This window comes from Chlamydomonas reinhardtii, chromosome 10 (genome assembly GCF_000002595.2).
Source record: "Chlamydomonas reinhardtii strain CC-503 cw92 mt+ chromosome 10, whole genome shotgun sequence".
Lineage (NCBI taxonomy): Eukaryota > Viridiplantae > Chlorophyta > Chlorophyceae > Chlamydomonadales > Chlamydomonadaceae > Chlamydomonas > Chlamydomonas reinhardtii.
In genome coordinates, this window is record NC_057013.1 from 5,866,693 (window position 1) to 5,888,856 (window position 22,164).

At 64.9% G+C, this 22,164-nt stretch overlaps 4 protein-coding genes across 6 annotated transcripts; 3 read left to right on the forward strand and 1 right to left on the reverse strand.

Moving 5' to 3' along the window:
• Positions 1 to 107: 107 nt before the first annotated feature.
• CHLRE_10g461850v5 (uncharacterized protein) lies at positions 108 to 12,799 on the forward strand. Its single transcript, XM_001698367.3, has 10 exons — positions 108 to 548; positions 703 to 2,229; positions 7,077 to 7,200; positions 7,489 to 8,091; positions 8,630 to 9,236; positions 9,497 to 9,588; positions 9,858 to 10,898; positions 11,113 to 11,342; positions 11,587 to 12,061; positions 12,243 to 12,799. Exons 2-10 carry the CDS (start codon positions 743 to 745, stop codon positions 12,780 to 12,782), a joined length of 5,199 nt encoding a protein of 1,732 aa, XP_001698419.2. The 5' UTR covers positions 108 to 548; positions 703 to 742; the 3' UTR covers positions 12,783 to 12,799.
• Positions 12,800 to 12,847: 48 nt separating this feature from the next.
• On the forward strand, positions 12,848 to 17,159 carry CHLRE_10g461851v5 (uncharacterized protein). Of its 3 annotated transcripts, none has more exons than XM_043067168.1 (8): positions 12,848 to 13,158; positions 13,359 to 13,630; positions 13,848 to 14,115; positions 14,278 to 14,670; positions 14,768 to 14,805; positions 14,993 to 15,263; positions 15,429 to 15,617; positions 15,937 to 17,159. In XM_043067168.1, exons 1-8 carry the CDS (start codon positions 12,921 to 12,923, stop codon positions 16,029 to 16,031), a joined length of 1,764 nt encoding a protein of 587 aa, XP_042920566.1. In that variant the 5' UTR covers positions 12,848 to 12,920; the 3' UTR covers positions 16,032 to 17,159. The 3 variants fall into 3 exon arrangements, with proteins under 3 accessions (XP_042920566.1, XP_042920565.1, XP_042920567.1); XM_043067169.1 differs by having other exon boundaries at positions 14,278 to 14,658; XM_043067170.1 differs by having other exon boundaries at positions 13,038 to 13,158; positions 13,362 to 13,630.
• Positions 17,160 to 19,304: 2,145 nt separating this feature from the next.
• On the reverse strand, positions 19,305 to 20,670 carry CHLRE_10g461874v5 (uncharacterized protein). Its single transcript, XM_043067171.1, has one exon. It carries the CDS (start codon positions 20,513 to 20,515, stop codon positions 20,315 to 20,317), a length of 201 nt encoding a protein of 66 aa, XP_042920568.1. The 5' UTR covers positions 20,516 to 20,670; the 3' UTR covers positions 19,305 to 20,314.
• A 100-nt stretch (positions 20,671 to 20,770) lies between these two features.
• CHLRE_10g461895v5 (uncharacterized protein) lies at positions 20,771 to 22,162 on the forward strand. Its single transcript, XM_043067172.1, has 3 exons — positions 20,771 to 20,909; positions 21,250 to 21,345; positions 21,590 to 22,162. Exons 1-3 carry the CDS (start codon positions 20,896 to 20,898, stop codon positions 21,840 to 21,842), a joined length of 363 nt encoding a protein of 120 aa, XP_042920569.1. The 5' UTR covers positions 20,771 to 20,895; the 3' UTR covers positions 21,843 to 22,162.
• Positions 22,163 to 22,164: the final 2 nt, after the last annotated feature.

Here is a 22,164-nt window from a genome sequence, read left to right on the forward strand (position 1 = left end):
GGTTGCACCTGTCTCGATCCCGCCCATTTTGCCGTCTAGACGTTTTCCGGAGTGCCGCTTCAACATGTTATATGATATATAAAATTTTATGGTTTGCAATGTAAATCCAATCAAACACGCGCAGGGTTTCAACGGAATCGAGCAAGCTGTTGAGCAAACAAAACACGGCTGGGCCCTGGTACCCAAATGTGCACGGATCAATATAACGTAGCGCAGAAGGCCCGGCAAATTAAAAACGCTGTCGCAAATTGGGCACGTCGCCCGCCGGGCCCATTTGGAACCCGGCGCAGCGAGGGCGTGCCGGAAGTTGGAGACAACTCGCTCGCCGAATGGGCCATTCATGCAATTCATCCTTACATGTAAAACTCTCGAAACTAACACTCGATTGTGAACTCAAACAAACTATACAGGGCGCTTGGAAACAGGAAAGCTTTTTCGCTCGAGGCTCGCAGCCCTTCACGGACACTCGTCATTTGCGCACATCGGAAGGCTTTCAGCGGAGACATTGTCACAGGCTTTGCGTACGCTTTGGAGGGTCAATAGTACCGGTGAGCACGCGCTGCAACCTGAAGGGCGCGAGTTGGGCCCGCCCACTCCGCAGCCCCCGCACCCCACGCAGCCCCACGTCCCAACCCCTCCGTGAGAGTTGCGTGTTCCCTAAAAGCCCCGGTCCCGTGCACACTGACTATTGTCGCCGTGCAGATGGTGGACAGCTCATCACCGGCTGGCCTTGCTTGATGACATGAATAGCCGCCACACGGCCGGATTGGAGTCCATCATCAAGCCGCTGATGATGACGGCGGGCCAAGCGATGGGGCCAGATGCCCCCTCGACCGCCTCAGCAGCAGCTGCTGTGCCGACCTTTAAGAGCGACGGCAGCGATGCTGCGAATGAGCAGAGGGACGGGGATGACATAGGGACTCCTCGACCTGTAGCGCACCTGCTGAGCGGCACACCGCCAGAAGTGCCTTCGGCCTCTTCGGAGTTGGAGGCCGCGGGCTCGGCGCCACGCCGCCCAGTGATAGCTCCCAACAGCAGTAGCAACAGCAACGTGCCAGCTGTGCGAATAGCACCAGCCCCAACCGCCATTCAGACCTCGACGGAGTACCGCAACACGGAAATTACGGCATGGGCACCAGAGCCGCCGGAGGCAGCGGCGTCCGTGACGCCGCCGCCAGCTGGAACCGCCGGCTATGGCGCCGCCGCGTGCCCCTCCATCGCGGTCACATCGCTGCCACCCCTGTCGAGCTCCGCCACTGCACCCACATCCCTAGCAACCGACGACGCGTGTTCTCCTCCTCCTCCTCCTCCTTCTCCTCCTCCTCCTCACCATGCTCGCCATGCCGACCTGTCGGACGTTCCCTTGGACGTGCTGTCCTCCCTCATCCTGCCGCGCTTGCCGCCCGGCCACCGCCTGGACGTCCGCGCAGTCAGCCGCCGCTGGGCCGCCTGGGTGGACGGCGGACTGGCACCTGCGACCCACATCAACCTGGTCATGGACAGGAAGGAGCTGGCGGCAGCTGCGGCGGCGGCGGCTCCGGTGGCGCCAGCGGTGTCAGCGGCGCATTCGGCGGCGGTGGCGGTGCCTTCGGCGGCAGCAGCGGATGCAGCGGCTGCGGTGGCACCTGGCCAGCGGCTTCCGCACCCATCGCCACAGGAGGGGCTGTTGGACCGGCGCTTCCCGTCCGCGGTGGCGGTGCGGCTGTGGGTGGGGTGCCGGCCGCCGGCGTCTGTGGCGGGCACGAACGGCGGCGGGCTGGCGGCGCAGGCCGCTGCGGAGACGGCCGCGGCTGCTGCGCCGCATGCCGCCGGATCCCAACGACGCGGCGTCGCCTCAAACGGCCGCGGCCTCGGAAGCACTGGGCCGCTGCTGGGGTTGCGCTCGCTGTCATCTGCGTCGTTTGCTGCCGCAATGGAGGACTGCTGCTCGCGTGCCGTGGGAGCGCCCGGCCGCATAGCCGCCGGCATCGCAGACCTGCTGCTAGCCTCCAGCAGCTGCGTCTTTCCCATGACCTCGGCTGCGATGCGTCGGCGCCTCGGCGGCGGCGGCGGTTACGGTTACGGTTACTACGGCGGCGGCGGGGCCGGTGGCGGCGGGGGTGCGGCAGGGGGCTTTCAGCCGTCGTACCGGTGGCACGTGCACACGCAGAAGCTGGAGGCCGGCGGCGGCAGCCGGGGTCGGCCGGCGGCGGTGCGGAATGCGGACGGCACGTTCCAACTGCTGCGCAGGTGAGTTGGATGGGAGGTGTTGGTTATTTGGGGTTTGCGGGCGTGAGTCCCGCAAGGTTGCGTCCCGAACCGCGTGATAGGCGAGGTCAGTGCGGCAGTTGACGGCTCGTGGCCGGTCACGTCTGTCAGCCAGTCCCAGGCCGCAGGCGTGGCGCCCGGGGGGTATTGCCCCGGCTAGAGCGCACGTTTTGCCAACTACACACGCAGGATGTAGCGGACCAGACCCCCCAATACGGTGCCAGGCAGCATAGCTGCGCTCGTGTGTAACGCACCCGCCGTGAGTCCTAGCCAGCCGACCCCAATATCTCCAACAGGTTATGAGCCCCGGGTTGCGGTGACCCGCGCGCGGTAGGTTGTGCTTAGTGACTCCGGCTTTGTTAGGTCGCGATAACGGGTGTGCGAAACCCGGACGCTTTCGGTCTGCTCTCCTTCCCCCCCTCTTCTCCCTCTCGGCGGTCGACTGCTTGCTTTCGCGGAGCGTCTACTCTCCATCAGCAGCAGTCCGGCGCCTCGCCGTCAGGTGTCTAGGGGTGGGAGCTGTGCGCCCCGGCCGAGTCAACCGGCTGCGGCGGCTGCAGCGCGCGCGCCGCGCCCCTTCGGGGGCGACAGCAACTGCAGTGCAGCTGCGGGGGCGACAGCAACTGCAGTGCTGCAGCAGCGTCATCGCCACAGCAGCCTGCATGGGCACTTCAACATTGAGTGAGTGTCTCCACCGGTCGCGTCGCGGGCATTGTGCCTCAGCGTAGCTCCACCGCCGCAGCAATAGGGCAGTGGGCTCAACTGCTGGCGGGGTTGGCAGTTGCGGGGGCGTCGCGCGGCGTGGACAGCGGTGGCAGCGGGATATGGTGGTGGTGCTGATCGTGCTATATGGACCTGGTCGGGCTGGCGGCGGCATAGTCAGCGCTGGGCCCTTGGCACCTGCACCGTCGGCGTCACTGACGTGCCGGCGGGCGCAGAAGCTATAGCGAGATCGCGGGCTGGCAGACCGCGACAGTAGCGTAGCGTCAGCAGGCCTGCTACTGCGCGTCCCTCGCGTTGGTAGCGGCAGACAGCAGTGCGCAGCGGCTCGCCACAGGGTGCCCGCTTGTGCAGCAGCGTGCCGGGGCCCCGTGCCTTGGCGGCTGCCTGCTGTCCCCCTCCCTTGTGCCTCATCACTGCAGTCGACTTTGCAGTTGTGGCAGCAGCAAGCAGCGCGCCGTGCCTGCGAGCTACGGCGGCGGCAGCGGCGTCGCTGGACGTGTGTCTTTGCGGCGGCCGCGGACTACGGGTGGTCTTGCTGCCCTCCAAGTAGGTGCTTCACGTGTGGGTATCAGCCGCGGGATTGGGTTACCGGTGGTGATGCCTCCGCGCCTGCAGCGCCGCCGAGCCAATGGCTTCGGCGGGTGAGCAGGTAGTCACGGCATGACCGGTGGCGGTGTGCACAGCGCTGGCGTGGGCTGGGAGACTTCGCCAGCAGCAGTGACTTCAGCATCTCAGCTACAGCGCGGCCGGACCCGGCCCAGCAGCGGTAGCAGCAACGGCGCGCTATGTGATTAGCAGCGACGGCAGGCCGCCGTTCTGAGTTTATGCGGCTAGCACGGCGGCTGCTGACCTATGGTACGTTGCTCATCTCCAGCACTCGCAGCAGCGGTGTGCGGTAGCAGGGGGAGGTTTCGCCAGCGACGGCGGAACTGTGCAGCAGATGCGTTACCCCGCTCCCATGTCACGCTGCCACGTGCAGCTTCCCTCTGTATTCCGGCGTGAGTCGCAGCAGTGGGGTGTGTGTTGGCAGCCCAGGCGTGGCGTCTGCAGCCTGCCCTATCGCGCTTCTCCCGGAGTCAGGACGGTCGAAGCTATTTCCCCGCCTAAGCATGCGTCTGGCAGTAACAGCGATGCCGCAGCGCTGGTGGCGGGAAGTGCTGCCGCGCCTGCGGGCAGCGGCGGCAAATGGCCAACCCTGGTTCCGCCGCGCCGTAAAGCAGCGGCGGCAGGCGCAGCATCTCATCACCATACCAGTGGGCAGCGGTGATGGTAGCCCTTGCCAGGCTATCTGCTGTGTAAGTGGCAATTCATTTGTGATGTGGGACGTGCAGTGGGCGAATGGGCTTCGCAGTATTTTCGTTCGCCGCAGTTGGGACTGGGCGGGCAAGCCTGTGCGGTGTTGTTGTGGCGACACATCTGTCCCCAACCTGCTCTTGCGCTAGCGCCTCTGGTGCTGGTGCGGACCACCATGCACTAGCAGCATATTGCTGCTGAGCCGCTGGCGCCTATGGCGCTGGCGGCGGCTTCGCCCCTTGCCCTCAGAATGTTCCCTTGCAGTTTTCAGCAGCTGTCAATGCTGCTACGTCTGCGGCGGTGGGGGGCGGTGTGTACGACAGCAGCTGTACGACAGCATCAGCGTGTTCGCCGCCACAGCCATTGCAGCAGTGAACCCGGATTCTCAGCCAGTTGGGTGGGACAACGGCGGGCCCGGCCTGCGCAGCCACCCGGCGGGCTCGGCCTGCGCAGCTCCGCGGGTGGGGTCCGCGGTAGCAGCAGTAGCATCAGCACCAGCCGCAGCAGCCTGGCCCTCCGAGGCCTCGGCAGCAGCAGCTACAGCGGCAGCGCCGCGCCGTCGCCGACGGGCGCGAGCAGCAGCCTGCTGTCCTTTCCCCACCGCGCGGTTGTCCTGGACCACCAGTTCCGGCGGCCACGTGTTCGTCGTCCGCGACTTGAGCGGAGACAACATGCTGGGCCCCAACGCAGGCGGCAGTAGCAGCAGCGTGGTGTCAGCCAGTGCTGGTGGCGGCAGCTCCAGGAGCGCCGCCGCCGTCTTCGACGTGCCCGTCGTTGACTCCGGCACCTTCGCTCACATCACGCCGCTCCTGCACCTGCTTCACGACTTCAAGCTGACCTCGAGAGTGAGTCACGTGCTGTGGGGGGATGGTCGCAGCAGCCCAGTCAAGGGATTGGGGACTCTCCGGATGCTCTCGGGAGGCCAGCTCGTGGACGTGACGGGCGTGCTGTACGTGCCAGCAGCCCACCTCACCCTGCTATCCGTGCGCCGGCTGGCGGCCAGCGGCACTAGGGTAGTCTTCGAGGGGGGGGGACGTGACCATAGGGCACGCCGGCCACATCCTCTTGCGCGGCCGGCTGCGCGACGGTCAGTACCCGCTGTCAGTGACCATGATGCCCGCCGTCATGGCGGCGCCCGCCATGGCGCCGCCGGCGGCCGGCGGCGGCCCCGCCGCGCCCACCGCGCCCCAGGGCGACAGCGGCGCCGCCGCCTCTGGTCACGACAGCGGCACACACACCACCGCCGCGCCTTCGGGCAGCGGCGGACCCAGCTCCAGCAGCAGCGCCAGCGCCGGTTCCAGCAGCAGCCACCCGGCGGGCGCGGCCTGCGCAGCCACCCGGCTGCTGCGGCTGGCGCCGCCACCTCCGGCGGCTGCTGGCCGCGCTGCCTCATGGCGGCTGCCGACCGCGCTGCCTTATGGCGGCTGCGGGCGGCGCTGCCACCTCGGCGGCTGCCGACCGCGCTGCCTCATGGCGGCTGCGGGCGGTGCTGCCACCTCCGGCGGCTGCCGACCGCGCTGCCTTATGGCGGCTGCGGGCGGCGCTGCCACCTCGGCGGCTGCCGACCGCGCTGCCTCATGGCGGCTGCGGGCGGCGCTGCCACCTCCGGCGGCTGCCGACCGCGCTGCCTCATGGCGGCTGCGGGCGGCGCTGCCACCTCGGCGGCTGCTGACTGCGCTGCCTCACGGCGGCTGCGGGCGGCGCTGCCACCTCCGCCGACCGCGCTGCCTCATGGCGGCAGCGGGCGGCGCTGCCACCTCCGGCGGCTGCTGGCCGCGCTGCCTCACGGCGGCTGCGGGCGGCACTGCCACCTCCGGCGGCTGCCGACCGCGCTGCCTCTTGGCGGCAGCGGGCGGCGCTGCCACCTCGGCGGCTGCCGACCGCGCTGCCTCACGGCGGCAGCGGGCGGTGCTGCCACCACATGGCGGCCATTGATTGCGCAGCTCCGTTGAGGCTGCACGTCACGCCGTCGCCACAGTTTGCGGCGACCAGCCTGGACAGCAGCTCTAGCGTAACGGCTGGCTGCCTGCTTGTGCCAGCTTTGCGTGACTCAGTGGAGCCTAGAGTGACGGCGTCATCAGCAGCGGCGGTGTGCGCGCCTGATGCGCCCGTGTAATTTGAGCCTGGTTGGCAGCTTGGGTATAGCATATGGGCAGCGACTGGTGGCAGTGTGACTTGTGGTACGCGCGCCTGTGTTGCAGTGCATAGGGTCAACTAGCTAGCTGTGCCAGACGTGCTTCTTTGAGGGGGAGGTAATTCCTCCTCTGCGGCCAGTGATTGGCCTTGCCTGTTCCCCTTGTTGTTAGTTGGCTGTCATGTGGCGGTTGACTGTTGGACCCGGTTCGGTCCGAGGGGGAGTGTTGGTTATTTGGGGTTTGCGGGCGTGAGTCCCGCAAGGTTGCGTCCCGAACCGCGTGATAGGCGAGGTCAGTGCGGCAGTTGACGGCTCGTGGCCGGTCACGTCTGTCAGCCAGTCCCAGGCCGCAGGCGTGGCGCCCGGGGGGTATTGCCCCGGCTAGAGCGCACGTTTTGCCAACTACACACGCAGGATGTAGCGGACCAGACCCCCCAATACGGTGCCAGGCAGCATAGCTGCGCTCGTGTGTAACGCACCCGCCGTGAGTCCTAGCCAGCCGACCCCAATATCTCCAACAGGAGGGACGGAGGATACGGTCAACACAGGACACACTAAAGGACGAACTGCCGGTACAGGGCACTTTGCACGCCCGTACAATACAGCAAGGCCGCCCGCGCACGTATGTGCATGTGTCTACCGCACGCGCTTGCCTGCACTTACTTGAGAATATCTGCAGGTATTCTCAAGACGCGTTGGAGCCGCAGGCGCTGCCGCCGCTGCCTCAGTGCCTGCCGCTGTTGGGCGGCAGCACAGCGCTGCGGCGGCTGAGCGTGGTCAGCGCGTACGACATGAGCACAGAGGTGCGTTTGTGTGTGTGTGTGTGTGTGCGCGCGCGCGTGTGTGTGGCGGGGGGTGCTTGCAGGGCCGCACTTGACTGGGATGGAGTACGCGACGCATGAGCATGCCGTTGCAGCAGTAGCAGTGCATTGTTACGTTGGCTGGAAGTGGAAGGGACCACTTCAAGCCGTAGGGACCACGGCACCATGGCGCACCGCATCTTTCTGTTCACGGTCTTCGTTGTGATCGCATCCTTAATCTGCTCCTAATCAGTGACGCACCGCCCTTCGCATGACTGGACACGGACGCAGACGCTGGCGCTGCTAGCGGCCGCCTTCCCCAACCTCACCGCGCTATCGCTGCACGCACACCAGGCCCCCGGCGTCGACGCCATTCCCGTGTACCTGAGGCACAGCCCCGGAGCCACCATGATCGCCACCTCCCTCACCGAAGCCCGCGCCAACACCTCCGCGTCTCGCAACCTTGCATCCGCCAGCACCGGTACGACTGGTGCCGCCGGCACCGCATGCGCCTGCAGCGCTCCTCGAGCCAGCGCAGCAGCGGACGCCTCCGCCGGCGCCAGCGATGACGCCTCAGGCGGCGGCGCCGCAGGCGCCAGCCTGGGGCGGCTGAGCCGCCGGCACTCGGACAACATGCCTGCTGAGTCCGTGGCGGCGGCGGCGGCGGCGGCAGCAACGGCAGCGGTGGCGGCGGGGGAGGAGGTGGCGGAGCAGCCGCGCTGGGTGCTGCGCTCGCCGCTGGTGGCGGGTCTGCCTCAGCTGCAGACGTTGGCGCTGTGCGGGCTGTGGCTGGGGGACGCGGAGGCTCAGGTGCTGGGCGCGCTGGGGGGGCTGAGGGCGCTGGTGCTGCACCGCGTCACGTGCCGCGTGCACCGCCTGCTGCCACACCTGGAGGTGGGTGCGTGTGTGTGTGTGTGTGTGTGTGTGTGTGTGTGCTGTGCGTGTGCAGAACACGAAACGGCGTGTAGAGAACACGAAACGAAAGCCCGCCGTGTGTGGGGGGGGGTGGGGTGGGGTGGGGGTAACTCTGAAGCAATCCCGTAAGGAAACAGTTGCGCTGCAAGCAGAAGCTGTGTGTTAAAGAGCACAAGGAAAACATTACGCGTAGGACGGTGTATGCGATGCAGAATTACTGAAGCTGTGTGTGTGTTTCTGGGGGGCACATCGTGGGAGCACATGGGTGTGGGGCTGCTGCTGCTGACAGGCTTGGCGCGGCTGCGGATCGCTGACGTGGATCTCGTCCCTTGCTGTGCCACATGCCCCCACTCAAATCAGTATCCAGCTATCTACACACATGCCCCCCTACGTTGAATCCTCCCAACACGCACTGCGTCCTTGCTACCCCTACGCTCTCTGACACGCAAACACACACACGCACACACACACACACACACACACACGCACATACACACACACACACCGCCACACACAGGCCGGCCTCACGCGGCTCACCCGGCTGGAGCTCCGCCGCCTGGACTACTTCCACTCGCTGCCGCCGGACCCGCCCGACACCGCAGCGCTGGAGGCCCGCGAGCGCCGCCGCGCCGCCGCCGACGCCGGCCGCGGCGGCGTCAACCGCCACGCCGCCAGGCGCCAGCGGCAACTGGACACCGCGACGCGGCGCGCCGCGCGCCTGACGGCGCGCCGCCGGCCACACCTCCTCACCAGCCTACTGGGCCGCGGCACGGGATCCGGCACCGCCGAAGGCGGCGGCGGCGGCGGCGCCGCCGCCGCCGCCGCCAATCACACGGCGGCGGCTGCCATTGCGGCGGCCGAGGTGACGGAGGCCGCCGCCTTTGCGGACCTGTTGTCGGGGCCTGACAGCGATGCGGAGGAGGAGGAGCGGCGGGAGGAGGCAGCGCTGGACGGGGACCTGGAGGAGGAGGCGCTGCCAGGCGCACCGTGGATGACGCGGCAGAGCCGCGGGCTGTTCCCGGACTGGGCGGGGGCGCTGTGGAGCCTGGGGCGGGCGCTGCGGCGGCTGGTGGGGCTGCAGGTCCTGGTGGCAGACGTGGAGTGCCCGGCCAGGGGGCAGCAGGGTGAGCGGCTGGGTGCTGGCCTTGAGGGTGCTGCTGTTGAGGGGGAAAGGAATGGAAGGAGCGAGTGGGTGCCTGGGTGGTTGAAGTGTTGGCGTGTGCCGGTGGCCGGGTGTGTTGGTTTCGTGTGATGGTAGGCAGGGAGTTGTGTACTGTTGCTGGTTGAGTTGAGTTTTCCAACCCTTCACATCGCTTCGGCTCGCAATGCCCTGAGCGAGCGCTCCCTCCCGCCTACCTCGTACGTCCCGCCGCCTGCTGTGCAGACGCCTGGGCGGCGCTGCTGCTGGGCGTCAAGCGGTTGCAGCGCCTGCGCGAGCTGCGCCTGCCGCACCTGGCCTTTGGCAGCGCATGGCAGGTATGTGTGCGCGTGTGCGTGTGTGGAGGTGTGTGTGTGTGTGGGGGGGTTATGTACGGCATTCTTGGGACGCGGTTCACACTGTGCGTACACATGCGCGAGTGGCATGGGGCAGGCATGCACATGCATTGTCCAAGCTCACCGTATACACGCTGCTGCGCCATTTCTTCGCTTGCCTCTTCTCGAAATTTACTCTAAACGCATACGATAATAACATGAAGAAGGCGGTCGTGTGAATGACGCACCTACCTGCACTGTCGCGCCTGCAGGTGCGCTCGCTGGCGGCGGCGCTGCCCCAGCTCACGTGCCTTGAGTTCGGCAGTCTGCCGCCCGTGCCGCGCACCCCGGAGGTGTGTGCCTGGCTGGCGGCTGGCGGCCGGCCCGCGGGCTTCCGCGCCCACATGTCGCCGTCAGGAGGCGGCCCCACCGCACACGGCGCAGCAGCAGCAGCAGCAGCTGGAGGAGGAGGCGGCAGCCGCCTGCGCGGCGGCGGCGGCGGCGGCGGCGGCGGCGGCGGCGCCTCCGGCTATTGGGCCGCCGCCGCCGCCGCGCCGCCGCCACCTGCGATCCAGCCCGCCTTCGGCAGCCGTGAGACACTGGGGTGGTGCTACCTTGGCGGCGGCGGCGGCGGCGGCGGCGACGCGGGTGAGGGGTTGACGGCGCCGACAGCGACAGTGGGACCGAGGAGAGGAGGTGCGGGAGTGGTTGGAATGCAGCAGCCGCTGCCTCGGCGGCACGGCGGCGGGCTGGAGGGTGCAGGCGGCGGCCGCAGCGGCCTGAGCAGTGGTGCTGGTAGTGGTAGCGGTGCAGGTGGAGCAGGTGCAGACACAGAAGACCGCCGGTGCCGGGGCTCCGACAGCGGACAACTGCTCATGCGAGGCCGCGCCGCCCGCCCCGACTGCACCGCAAATGACTGCTTGGCCGCCGGAAGTGGCAGCGGCAGTAGCAGCGGCAGCGACAGCCGCAGCAGTAGCACCAGCCGGCGGCGGGTCTCAGGCAGTGGCCACGGCCTGCTGCTGCCTTCGCGCTTCAGCGGAAGCGGCGCCGCCGCCGCCGCCGCCGTTGCTGCCGCCGCCGCCGCCGCTCACGGCCACCCCAGCCCTCTGGGCCTGTCCGGCGGAGGGGAGGCAGCTGCTGGCACGGCTGCCGGTGTGGGCGGGCTGTGCTGCTTCCGGGCTTTGAGGCACCTGGTGCTGCGGCGTGTGGGGCTTGAGGAGCTGGCGCTGCATGGGCTGCCGCTGCCGCCGCGGCTGACCAAGGTGGAGCTGCCGCTGCAGGCCGCGGTGGGGCCCGGCGCTGAGAGCCAGCCGGTGGGTGGACGCAATAAGCGCACACGTACGCGTGTTTTCGTGACATGCACGCAACGTCACTGGGCCTTGTGACTGCTGCAAATTGTGTGCATTCTTGTAACCCGCTCTGATCGTGCCCTCCTTTCAATAGTGCGCAAGCAGCGCTTGTTATGCCGTAGCAGCACGCTAACACCGCAGCTCACCATAAGTAACTACAACGCCCTCCGACTAACAGATCCAGCTTTCGGACCTGCTGCTGCTGCACTCCTCCGTGCTGCCGGCCCTGGCGGCGCTGCCTTCTCTGGAGGTGTGGGCTAGCCTGGGCCCCGCGCGCGGCGCCGACGGCCCTGTGTTGGTGGCCATGCTGGCGGCATGGCTGGGCCCCGGCGGCGTGAAGGGGCTGGACGTGCGCGGCCTGACGCACCCCAGCAACGCCAGCGGCTGCGAAGTGACGGAGACCTTGCAGTGAGTGCCCTGTGTGTGTGTGCGTGTGTGTATGTGTGTGTGCGCGCGGAGAGGGGTGGAGTATGACAAGCGCTCCAGAGGGGGCACCCACAGGTGGAGGGCGAAGCTTGCTGCGGGTGTAAAAGGTCCACCTACCTACTTGCTGCGAATGTTTACGTTGTGTAATTGCGTACCCCTCTTCAATCCTGGAAGCTGTGAAAAACCCGCTCGCTCGTGTGTTGTTGTTTTTGCGGTGTGTTGTTAGGCGCATCGCCGCTGGCCTGCCCCGACTGGAGCGCCTCAGCTGTTACTTGTGGGGCGGCCCCGGCGGCCTGCTACAGCCGCAGCAACAGCAGCCCCTGGCTCCCGGCCGCAGTAGCAACAACGGTAATGGCGCCGCCGCCGCCTCCGGGTGCAGCGGCAGTAGCAATGGCAGTAGCAGGAGCTGGACGCAGCGGGCGCTACAGCCCATCACTCAGCTAGGCGGCATGCGGCGAACGCCCTCTGGCTCGTCGGGGCCAGCAGGGCCAGTAGCAGCGCCTGCTGTAGCACCAGTGGCGCAGCCCCGGCGGTGGCGTGCGCCCGCCGGGCGGGCGTTGGGGAGTAGTGCCGGCGAGGGTGGCGGCGGGCGGTACTCTGAGGCTTGGCTGGCGGCGGCGGACGCGGCGGGCGTGGCGCTGGGCGGTGCGGCTCTGGAGGCAGTCAACCGGCTGACGCTGTTGGACGAGCTCCGAGTCAAGGTAGGTTGACAGGAGTTGCGATGGGTCGGAAATGCTTGGGGTTGTGAGTTGGCAACTCGGTGGCTAACAGCTAGCTAGCAGGGTGGCCACCGTGGGTGGCCACCGACTGCAATGTTACTGTACCCGGCTTTCCACTATCAGCCCCACCTCCTGGACCTCTCCTCCTCAACCGTGTGTGCAGGTGCTGTCCCTCCCGGCCGCGGCCTGCAACAGCAGTGGGGACGGCGACCTGCTTGCCGCCGCGCTGCGCCGCCCCACAGCCGCCTCGCGCTTCGGCAGCTGCGCGGTGCCCGTGCGCGTGCCGCTTGGGCTGCTGCGCGGGCTGCGCCGGGCGGTGCGGGTGGTGGACTGTAGTCCGCTGGAGGCGTGGTGCAGCAGTCCCGTCGCGGTGGGGAGAGGGGGAGGAGGAGGAGGAGGAGGAAGGGGAGGGGGAAGGGGAGGGGGAGGGGGAGGCAGCGTTGGTGCGATTGGGGCGGGTGCGGAGGCGGACCCGCGTGCGGCGCTGGCGTATGCGAGGGGGCTGCTGGCGGCGGAGGGCGTGTGTAGCAGCCTGGTGGCGGAGGCGGAGGAGTGGGCGGCGGGGGCGATAGGTGTGGGGCCGGACTTGGAGGAGAGGTGGCGGGGGGAGGCGCTGCGGCCCGCGTGGTCCGAGCCTGGCTGCGATGAGGAACCTCCCGGCGAGACCGCGACCGTGACGGGTTGGATCTTGGGCAATATATGATGAGGTGTTGAGACATATATTCAACATAGCAGCTTCTGTCAATGGCCAAGGCCGTAGATGGAAATTGAACAGTCGCGAGTTCCTGGCCTTCTCCATAACGCTCGCTAAGCATCACTTCAAAACGTGTAGCAGGACTGCATGACAAATCTACGGTGTCCGAACTTGTGGAGCGGGTGCAGCGGCGACCTGGAAATCCGCGAGCAGTTAGCGGGATGTGGCGTCGGGCCTGGCCGCACCCTGGACCGCGCGACGTCCGCCATGACTCGACTATTCCAAAAGCGAATGCACGAAGCGGCTCTGGCAGCGCTCTCACGGTCTGCAGCGCAGCACGCCGTGGCGACACATGGCGACGCCTCCAACACACCTGGCTGCACACGTAGGCCCTCGCCCTGGCCGGCTCCGAGCCCCGCGGCTTCTAATAAGCAATTACTTGAGGGGCCAAGTGATCGATCTGGGGGGAGTTTTGGTTGGTGGTCCGTGGTGGGGCAGGTGGTGGACACGGCACGCTGCCAGGCGCCGAGAAACCGAAGAGCGAGCATGTTCATATCCATACTCGTGCCTTGTGCTTGCTCGCAGCAGGCGACATGGAGCCGTGCGATGCAGGAGAGGCTCCGGCCTCCGCTTCATCTGCGTCTGCGGCGGGGCTGGCGGCAGGTGGGTCGTCGGAATTGCCGGCGGGCGAGCACAGCAGCTGGGAGCGGCCGCCGATCGCCCCCGAGCAGTGCAGCGGCGTGGCCGCCCTCGGACCCGGAGGCAGAGGTGCTTCCACGAGCTCTGAGGCTAAGCAGGCAGCAAGCCAGCAGTGCGCGAAAGCAGTCGTCGGTACGGCGGCCCCTAACTCCTACTCGGTGCGTGGCTGGTTGAGGAGGAACACCAGGAAATGAAGGCGCCACCATGGCAGGCACCTATGGGCTAAGCGGCCTGTTTGCACGGTCTTTCCAGGACCGTGGACCCAGCTCCTCATCCGCCGCTTACCTTCGGTTGCCATGGCCACCCCATCCCCTGGGTTGAACCGTTCAAAGGGGAACCCACACTCTCGCTGAATGGACCCCGCCGCGCACGCAGGTTGGGCAGGTGGTCACAGGCGTGGTCCAGAAGCTGCCGTGCAAAGGCGACTCCAGGCAACTCGTGCAGCTGCTGGTGTCTCCACTGCCGGGAAGCGGCGGCAAGCCGCGGCCGGCCTACTTGCACGGGAGCACCATCTCGCACGCGCACGTCGAGAACCCCTCCGCCATGTTCTCATGCGGCGACACAGTGCGGGCGCTAGTGGTGGCGGTGGGCCAGTCGAATGGCGTTTTGTCACTGAGCACAAAGTGGCTGGAGAAGAAGCCGGGTGAGGTGCATACGGCACGGCCCCACAAATGGGATAGAATTAGATAGGTTTATCATTGCGGCGCCAAGCCGCCGATATGTTGTTTCGGCTGTTCACAGCTTACACACCAGTTTGCGCTCACCTTGTGCACGTGCACACACGCACACGTCCTGTCCCATACAGGCGACATGCTGCGCGGCCCGGAGTCGCGTCAGGCGGTGTACGCGGGCGCCGAGGAGGTGGCGGCGGCGTGGCTGGCACAAAGGGCAGAGAAGCAGGCAGAGAAGGAGGCAGGTAAGCAGGCCAAGCAGGTCATGAAGGGCCAGAAACGGGCCAAGTCAAGGGCACAGGCTCAGCAGGCTTCAGAATTGAACCCGCACGAGGAGCAGGAGGAGCAGCAGGTTGAGGCGGCCGCGTGCGGCGGCGACAGTGCCGGCAGTGGCTTTGCGGCGGGGGCGGCGGCGGGGGCGGCCGCCGGCGCGGCAGCAGGGGCGGCAGGGTCGTCGGCTCCAGGCTGCTGGGCGGGTGCGGCAGCTGTGGCGGGCGACTCGGAGCAGGCTGATGGTGAGTCAGAAGGTGCGTGGGGAGCTGCTTGATTGGAGAGCTGAGCATGTATAGGAGCTTACCCCTTGCATGGCGTCTACTGAGCGTGTCACCTGCACTAACGCTGCAGATGGCAGCGCGGAGGAGGCCGTTGTAGGGGCGCTGCAGGTGTGGGGGCGTTTCGTACGTGTGGGGGGTTGTGTCGTAAAACTGTATGGCCGCGGCATGCAATGATAGTTTGCGACGCGGGTAACATGGCACAACTCGGGCACACGGGCGGGTGTGCTGTGCTGTCTGCTGCTGGGCTGACGATATGCCTTTGTTTCTTCACCCTTGCGCGCAATCAATCTAACAGATGGGACAAGTGGTGACGGCCCAGGTGCTGGATGCTGGTGCGGTGAAAGGCAGCGGCCGCGGTGTGGTACACCTTCAGCTGCTGCCACCACACCTGGCGTCAGGGAACGGCGGTGCAGCACTCATGCTTGCCGGCTCCATTTCACACGAACCCGTCGAGTCACCAGCCTCGGTGTTCAAGAAAGGAGACGTGGTGCGGGCGCTGCTTGTGTCTGTGCCCAAAAACGGTGCCCCGTACCAGCTGAGCACTAAACTCCTGGAGAAGGTCCCGGGTGAGTACCGCACTCCATCAAATACTTCATGGCGGGCCGCATTCATATTCCCGGCCGCCTTCTATTGATCGGGCAGCCCGCCGCTCTCTCCCGCCCGCCCCCTCCGCCGTCCTCCCCTGCAGCCGCGTGCTCCTGCCCAGTGCTCCATGCCCCATCCTACCACAGGCGACATGCTGCTGGACCCCCAGGCGGTGTACGCGAGCGCGGAGGAGGCGGCGACGGTGTGGCGGGGGCAGTATTCCCAGAAGCAGAAGGCCAGGCTGGAGGCCAGGCAGGCGCACAAGCAGGCGCGGAAGCAGGCCAAGGAGCAGGCGCGGGAGCAGGCGCGGGAGGAGGTGCAGCAAGGCCGTCAAGGCGAGTGGATGGTTTGCTAGACTTGCTTGCCTGCAACAGACCGTGATTCGGCGATCGGGCATGCAGCCGTACAGCATTGCTGAACGGCTGGCGGAACACACAAGTGTGTAGCGTCGTCCGTGTTCATGCATGTGTTTGATATGGTACACGGTGCACAGCCAGATGCATAGGTCTTGCCTTCATCAGTTCATGAGTTCATCATGCAAGCAGCTCATCATGGATCCTGCTGCATGCGCGAAGCGCCATACTCAGCCCATGCTCACGGAATGGACACATGCATGCTGTGCAACCCCGGCTCTCGCAACGCTCATCACTGCAGGCACCTCGGGCAGCCCCGCCGTGGCCACCGGCCAGCGCGCGGTGGTGGAGGAGGTGGAGGATGAGGAGGACGAGGATGAGGAGGGCGAGCTCTAATAACGTGAGGTCGAGGGCGAGGACGAGTGTTGGTGCTGGAATTGGTGATGAAGAGCCACAAGATAAGGGCTGTGGGGTGGCGGCCAGTGTGGTGCGGTAGCTAGGTAGGCGTGGGGAGCGCGGAAGGCCGAGAAGGAGAAGGCGAAACAGAAAGCCAAGCAGGCTTGAAAGCAGGCGCGGGCGGCGCGGCTTGCACACGGCTGTGAAGGCAAATGAGAAGCAGAAATGTTTACATACGGTGTTGATCATTCTTGGTGGCACCGCAGCGGCGCGGGCGGCGGGGGCCATCAGGTCCAGACTGTGCCGGCGCGGCAGCGAGGGCAGCGGCAGCTCTCGGCAGGCGACTCCTTGGTGCGGTAGCTAGGTAGAGCGAGCTGTGGAGGGGCAAGGCGCAGAGGCGGAACCGTGTGTGGCGTTGGCGTATGGCGTGTGCCAGGGATTTACCAGGGGCCGTGTGTCAGGTTGGTGACAGATTCGGAAGCGTGGGCGGCTGGGGAGGTAGGTTCGTGTGGGGCCGGGCCTGGAGGTGAGGTGGCAAGGCAAGGTGCTGCGGCCGGCGTGGTCGAGCTATGGTCACGCTGGGGTGCCCAGCCTGCCATGTCACCGACCGGAGACTGGTCGGGCTATATGGTGTTGCCAACAGTAGAGGCAATCTCAGGGGTAGAGGGGGTGAGCTACACGTGCTGCTAGAAGCAGCGCGGCCAGCGCGGCGCGGAGGCGACGCTGGAGAAGCTGTCGGCCCTGCAGGTGGAGCAGTAGTGGGCGCACCAGGACTTTGGGCGGTTCTTGTAGGGTTCGAGTGGGTGCGTAGGTGGAGGGTTTGAGTGGCAGAGACCACGATGGCGGGGGTTTCGGGCTTGGTAGGTGCGGGTGGATTGCCGGCTCAGGGTTCAGGGCCTGACAGGTGCAGGGTTTCGGAGGTGCAGGTTTAGGGGTTTCGAGAGTGCAGGGTTCAGGCTTGTGCTCGCCCCTCGCGGGTGGGGGTGACGTTGAGGTATGGTATGCGTGGTGGACCGCGTGGAGCCCAGCAGCTATATACGGGGTCATATAGTGCACGGTATGAGCGACAGACGTTGACATTGTAGGGTTGAGGTGTCGCATTGAGGCGCTCCTAAACTTATCATGCCCGTGTGCGCCGTGTCCCCTGTCTCTTCTGTGTCCTACTGTGTCCTCCTCTTTCCCATTGCACGGCGTGAGTCCCTGCCGCCCCGGTTCCTGTGCGAGTTGGGACGCGGCCACTATGCCTAGTGCCTATCACCACCTCATCTACCTCGGCTCGCCACGCCGGCACGCCCATGATGACACATCCAGCTGCGCTTACCCCACTTGCCAGCCCCCAAGTCACTACTTTTGTTTCCGGGACCTGCATACCACCCGCCATATGGGTTTGCTGCCCTGGAAACCCTCTGACTCCGGGCGGACTGCACCCTTGTGGCTGTGGCTCCCTAACCAGGCACGAAATGTAATTCGAGTTGCCTAAGAGCGCGCTCCTGCTTCACCAAACTGTCAAGTTGTACAGGACTCTCAAGTCCCCACATGTGTTCATGCAGCGTTACGACCTGCCAGAGGTGCGCTTGCCGGTATAGGAGTATAGGACGGCGTCAGAATCCGCTTTCATTGTGGCGCTGCACTTGGCGCACCCATCCATATCAATGCACCACAGAGGGATGACCACAGGACTCATCCCATTATTTTGTTGTTGTTGTTGTTGTTTATAACCAGGGGTTCGGGGTGTCCAACTCGGCGGTTAGCTGTCGGTTGCCACCGACATTTGGTCCCGACCCCCCCTGGAAGTGGGCAGGCTGAGCCCGCAATGCGCCGGGCGAATACCTATGATACTATGGACCTATAATAGGCAGCGCGGCATCCCCCAAAGCTGTGGCGAAGTATCGCGCATTCTCAAAGCATCGAGGTTGGCCCAAAGCCCCAAGCGCGCGCGCCGACCGCCCGATATCGCCCCAAGAGGTTAGCCCGCGGACCCTGAGGCCCGGCGCGAGCGCATACGGGCCATGATGCTTGGACTCGACTTGCAAATTTTGGCACAAAGAGCTCAACAAGGCCTTAAACCTAGCTAACTTTGGCGCTTATATCTATGCAAGGAATAATGACCATCATACTTTGAAGCGCAGCTGCCTGGGTGCTCGACGCCGCGGAACTGGAGCAGGCCGATACTGCGAGCAGACATTGTACGCGCTGGACGGGCTTTTGTTCCTCGGTTTTTTGCACGTCACATGCTAAGGGCATGTATCGTAGATGAACCTCATAACTTTACAACTTCAGCGCCCGCAAAGTGAGCGCGGCAGTGAAGGTCCCGGGCGTGACGCTGGTTTACGCTGATAGCAATCATAATTGACTTTGATACATAGGTAAACGTAGAAATAACACTGCGCTTGCAGAGCGGTCCCCAATGCAATCAGTTGATCATCATGTTGCAATGTAATCGCGCGCTTTGTGCGGTTCAGGCGCGATCGCTAGTAAATTTTAGGTACACCCGATTGGTATCATTGCAGGAGTATTAACCTCTTGGACTGGTCCAGACACGAGTTGCGTTTCGCCGCGAGACAGTGTTTTGCTAATTTATTGTTATTCCTCTACGGCTATATCCATTCCGTTGACTTCTGGGCGCTTGGATACCCAATCAAAGGATGTATGCGTTTAAGTTCGCTGCTCGCATGTTTCAAGGTGGTGGTCTTCGCTTGTATGAGCTTACCCGCGGAGAGCTGCCGCGGTTTACATCATGTGTGTGCATGCATAGGACACATGGTGGCTGGCGCTGTCGTAAATGGCTCTTGCGTAGCGGGAACTGGTGACATGCGAATGAGCTTTCAGCCCGAGGGCTCTCAGACGGACAAAGACGTAACGCCTAACGCGCTTAAGGGTTATGATGTGCTTCATAAAAGGCCTTGAGCAAAAGTTGGGGCTTAGATTGCTTTAGTTTGGACTGGAGGGTCACAATTGTGCTCCGATGACCCTCAAACAGCCCGCAGAAGGCCCGTATGCGCTCGCGCCGGGCCTCAGGGTCCGCGGGCTAACCTCTTGGGGCGGTATCGGGCGGTCGGCGCGGGCGCTTGGGGCTTTGGGCCAACCTCGATGCTTTGAGAATGCGCGATACTTCGCCACAGCTTTGGGGGATGCCGCGCTGCCTATTATAGGTCCATAGTATCATAGGTATTCGCCCGGCGCATTGCGGGCTCAGCCTGCCCACTTCCAGGGGGGGTCGGGACCAAATGTCGGTGGCAACCGACAGCTAACCGCCGAGTTGGACACCCCAAACCCCTGTTTATAACCGACATCCGCACCCCCAAACCCTGGCACACAACAAGCGCAGAACAGAGTGGTACCAAACACAAGCTGGGCAGCCACACAGAGAGCCTTCGATGCATGCACCACAGCTCATGCAGCCCCGTCACTAGAGCTCAAGACTGCTACAGGCCAGGGGACGGCTCCGCGCCGCGCCTCACCGCGCGCTACAGCACCTTGCGCTGGTGCCCCGGCCGATGCAGGCGCACGGCCATCACGGCACGGCCCCGCACAATCGCGCGCGTACAGTTATTCAAATGGAGCGCATCGTGCATCATCATGAGCTCCTGCGCGCTGGTGTTCGCATAGGCCTCCATAGCATCACGTGCATCTCCCCAAGCCCGCCTCGTCCAGGTCCTAAGACGCCATGCACGCTTGCTCAGTCATCTGTATTGGGGCCATGTACCGTGAGCAGCTGCTCAAGAGCAGCGACATTGCAGCGATATTGTGCGAGCGCCAAGGTCAAGTCTTCAATGGATCTTCCTCCTCTCTCTTCTAAAATCTATCCAATGAGAGCGCTGTGTATTCGCAGTCACGGAGCAGCGCCTTGAGCAGCTGTTGCCGCTGGCCTGGCGTCAGCTGCTGGTACTCCGAAAGGCAATCTTCACGCGCCGCAGTGTCCATTGAGGCAGATTGAAACACTGAATTTGCTTAACAAGCATTCAACAGAGGCGGTCATTTCAGGACCCCATGTGAAATTCTCGATCCATGTTAATCCATCATGGTGACGAGCCCTACCAGCCTACCAGTACCTGCTAAATAAACAGACTGCTCGCTACCCTTGACATCAGGGCACTGCCGTTGAGCGTCTCGAGCAAACAAGCGCGCGCTCTCGCAGCGGGCTCAAGTCGAATTGTCAGTTCTTTAGCACCCTTAACCCTGTTATGATGTCCAGAAATTATCACAGACCCCGCGGCAGCCGGCGCCACAGTGGCTGCGGCAACGGCGCGAGGGGGCTGCGGCTAACACACGGGTCACATACGTCACACACGCACACACGTCACGCACAACCCAAACAAGCTGCCGCTTCCACCCCCGCTGCCACTTTGCCCCGCCGGCGCCGCTGCGTCTCCGCTCTGGGGCAGCGCATCGGCGGCCGTGAGGAAGGCGTTGTAGCCGGCCATTGCTGCCCGGAGGAGGGCAGGTGGGTGGGCGCGAGCGAGGGGCGAATGGCGGTTGGTCATGCTGTGGCAGCGCTCATATCATTAGTGAGTGTTAGGCCTAACACCCAGCTTGTGGAGCGGATGCAACAGCGACCTAGAAATCCACGAGCTGTTGGCCGGATGTGGCATGGACACCGCCGGCCGGACACTGGACCGCGCGACGTCCGCCACGACACAGCTCCTTCAGGAGCGAATGCACAAGCACGAAGCGGCTCTGCCAGCGACCCTGGCACGGTCTGCAGCGCATTGCCACGCCCTGACACACGACGACGCCACCAACACGCGTGGACTCTCGTGCCGGCCGGCGCCTGAGCCCCTTGTTTCCTCTCCCAGCCCCGCGGCTTCACTTGAACAAAACTAACAAGGCTCGCGAAACCACAGCGCCAAAGCTAAGCGGACAAATGGCCCAGTTCAGGTGACTGAGCTGGCGTGCAGCACGTCCCAGGACCTGGACAAGGCGGGCTTGGGGAGATGCCCGTGATGCTATGGAGGCATATGCGAACGCCAGCGCGCAGCAGCTCATGGTGATGCACGATGCACTGCATTTCAATGACTGTACGCGCGCGAGTGTGCAGGGCCGTGCCATGATGGTCATGCCCCTGCCCGGTCGGCCGGGGCGCCAGCGCAAGGCGCTGTGGTTTCGCGAGCCTTGTTTTTCATGTCATCGGCATCGCAGTCGGGAGAGCACAGCAGCTCTGAGCCGCCGCCGGGCGCCCTCCCCCAGCACTGCGGCGTGGGCGCCCTCACCCCAGCAGTTGCTTCCACGAGCTCGGACACGAAGGCGTCAGCAAGCCAGCAGCGTCGTACGTGCGCGGTCGATCGACTGGCCAGTGGCCCCATACTCCTACTGGGTACGTGGCTGGATGGGATCGAAGGAGCGGGGCAGTGACGGCATCCGGGCAGGCGGCCTTCTTGCATGCCGCCTGTCAGCTCCCCATCCACTGCCTTCTTATAGTTTAGATTGCCTCAAGCAGCCTGCCCTAACCCGGACCCGCTTATCGATCCTGCTTGTTAGATCCGTTTATGCCTGAATCCTTACCGGAGCAGCCGTGTGCCTGCCCCTGCCCACCCCCCCCCCCCCCGTAACGCACACAGGTTGCTTGGGCAGGTGGTGGCGGGCACGGTGCAACAGGCGCTCCCACACTCCGAAGGCTGCAACAATACCGCGCATGTGCTGGTGCCTCCACAACCGGGCAGCGGCGGCAAGACCTGGCTGGCCCACCAACATGCCTGTGCCATCTCGCACGAGCACGTCAAGGAACCCGCCGCCGTGTTCTCACGTGGTGGCATGGTGCGGGTGCTGGTGACAGCGGTGGGCAAGTCCGGCGGACCTTGTCACTACGCATGAAGCAGCTGGATTGGTATGCTGCCGACGCCAGAGCGTGAATGGCTTATGGAACTACACACTTTGCTCCCATGTTTGCATGTAAGATAACTAAGATTGGTCAATTTTGCATTTTGCGTTTTGGCCTTTTAGGGTGAGGGCGTGGCTGATGTGGCTGACGGGAGGGATGCACTTGCGCCCTGGCTGGGGGGCACGTCTGGCGCGTCCATGCGGGCGGCTTGCAGCCTTCAAGTGTATGCACCCAGAGGTGTGTAGAGCGATGTGGGTATATGGGACGGCGCAAGGCATGGTTCATTGGGACACTCTACCGGCGCGCCACTGCGCG

Coding starts and splice junctions, on each gene's coding strand:
- CHLRE_10g461850v5 (XM_001698367.3), top strand. CDS start 743: ATGAATAGCCGCCACACGGCCGGATTGGAGTCCATCATCAAGCCGCTG. Junction 9,237..9,496: donor CCCGGCCAGGGGGCAGCAGG/GTGAGCGGCTGG, acceptor CCTGCTGTGCAG/ACGCCTGGGCGGCGCTGCTG. Junction 11,343..11,586: donor GAAGTGACGGAGACCTTGCA/GTGAGTGCCCTG, acceptor GTGTGTTGTTAG/GCGCATCGCCGCTGGCCTGC.
- CHLRE_10g461851v5 (XM_043067168.1), top strand. CDS start 12,921: ATGACAAATCTACGGTGTCCGAACTTGTGGAGCGGGTGCAGCGGCGAC. Junction 13,159..13,358: donor CAACACACCTGGCTGCACAC/GTAGGCCCTCGC, acceptor GCTTGCTCGCAG/CAGGCGACATGGAGCCGTGC. Junction 14,116..14,277: donor GTGGCTGGAGAAGAAGCCGG/GTGAGGTGCATA, acceptor TGTCCCATACAG/GCGACATGCTGCGCGGCCCG.
- CHLRE_10g461874v5 (XM_043067171.1), bottom strand. CDS start 20,515: ATGACCAACCGCCATTCGCCCCTCGCTCGCGCCCACCCACCTGCCCTC.
- CHLRE_10g461895v5 (XM_043067172.1), top strand. Junction 21,346..21,589: donor TGGCCCCATACTCCTACTGG/GTACGTGGCTGG, acceptor TAACGCACACAG/GTTGCTTGGGCAGGTGGTGG.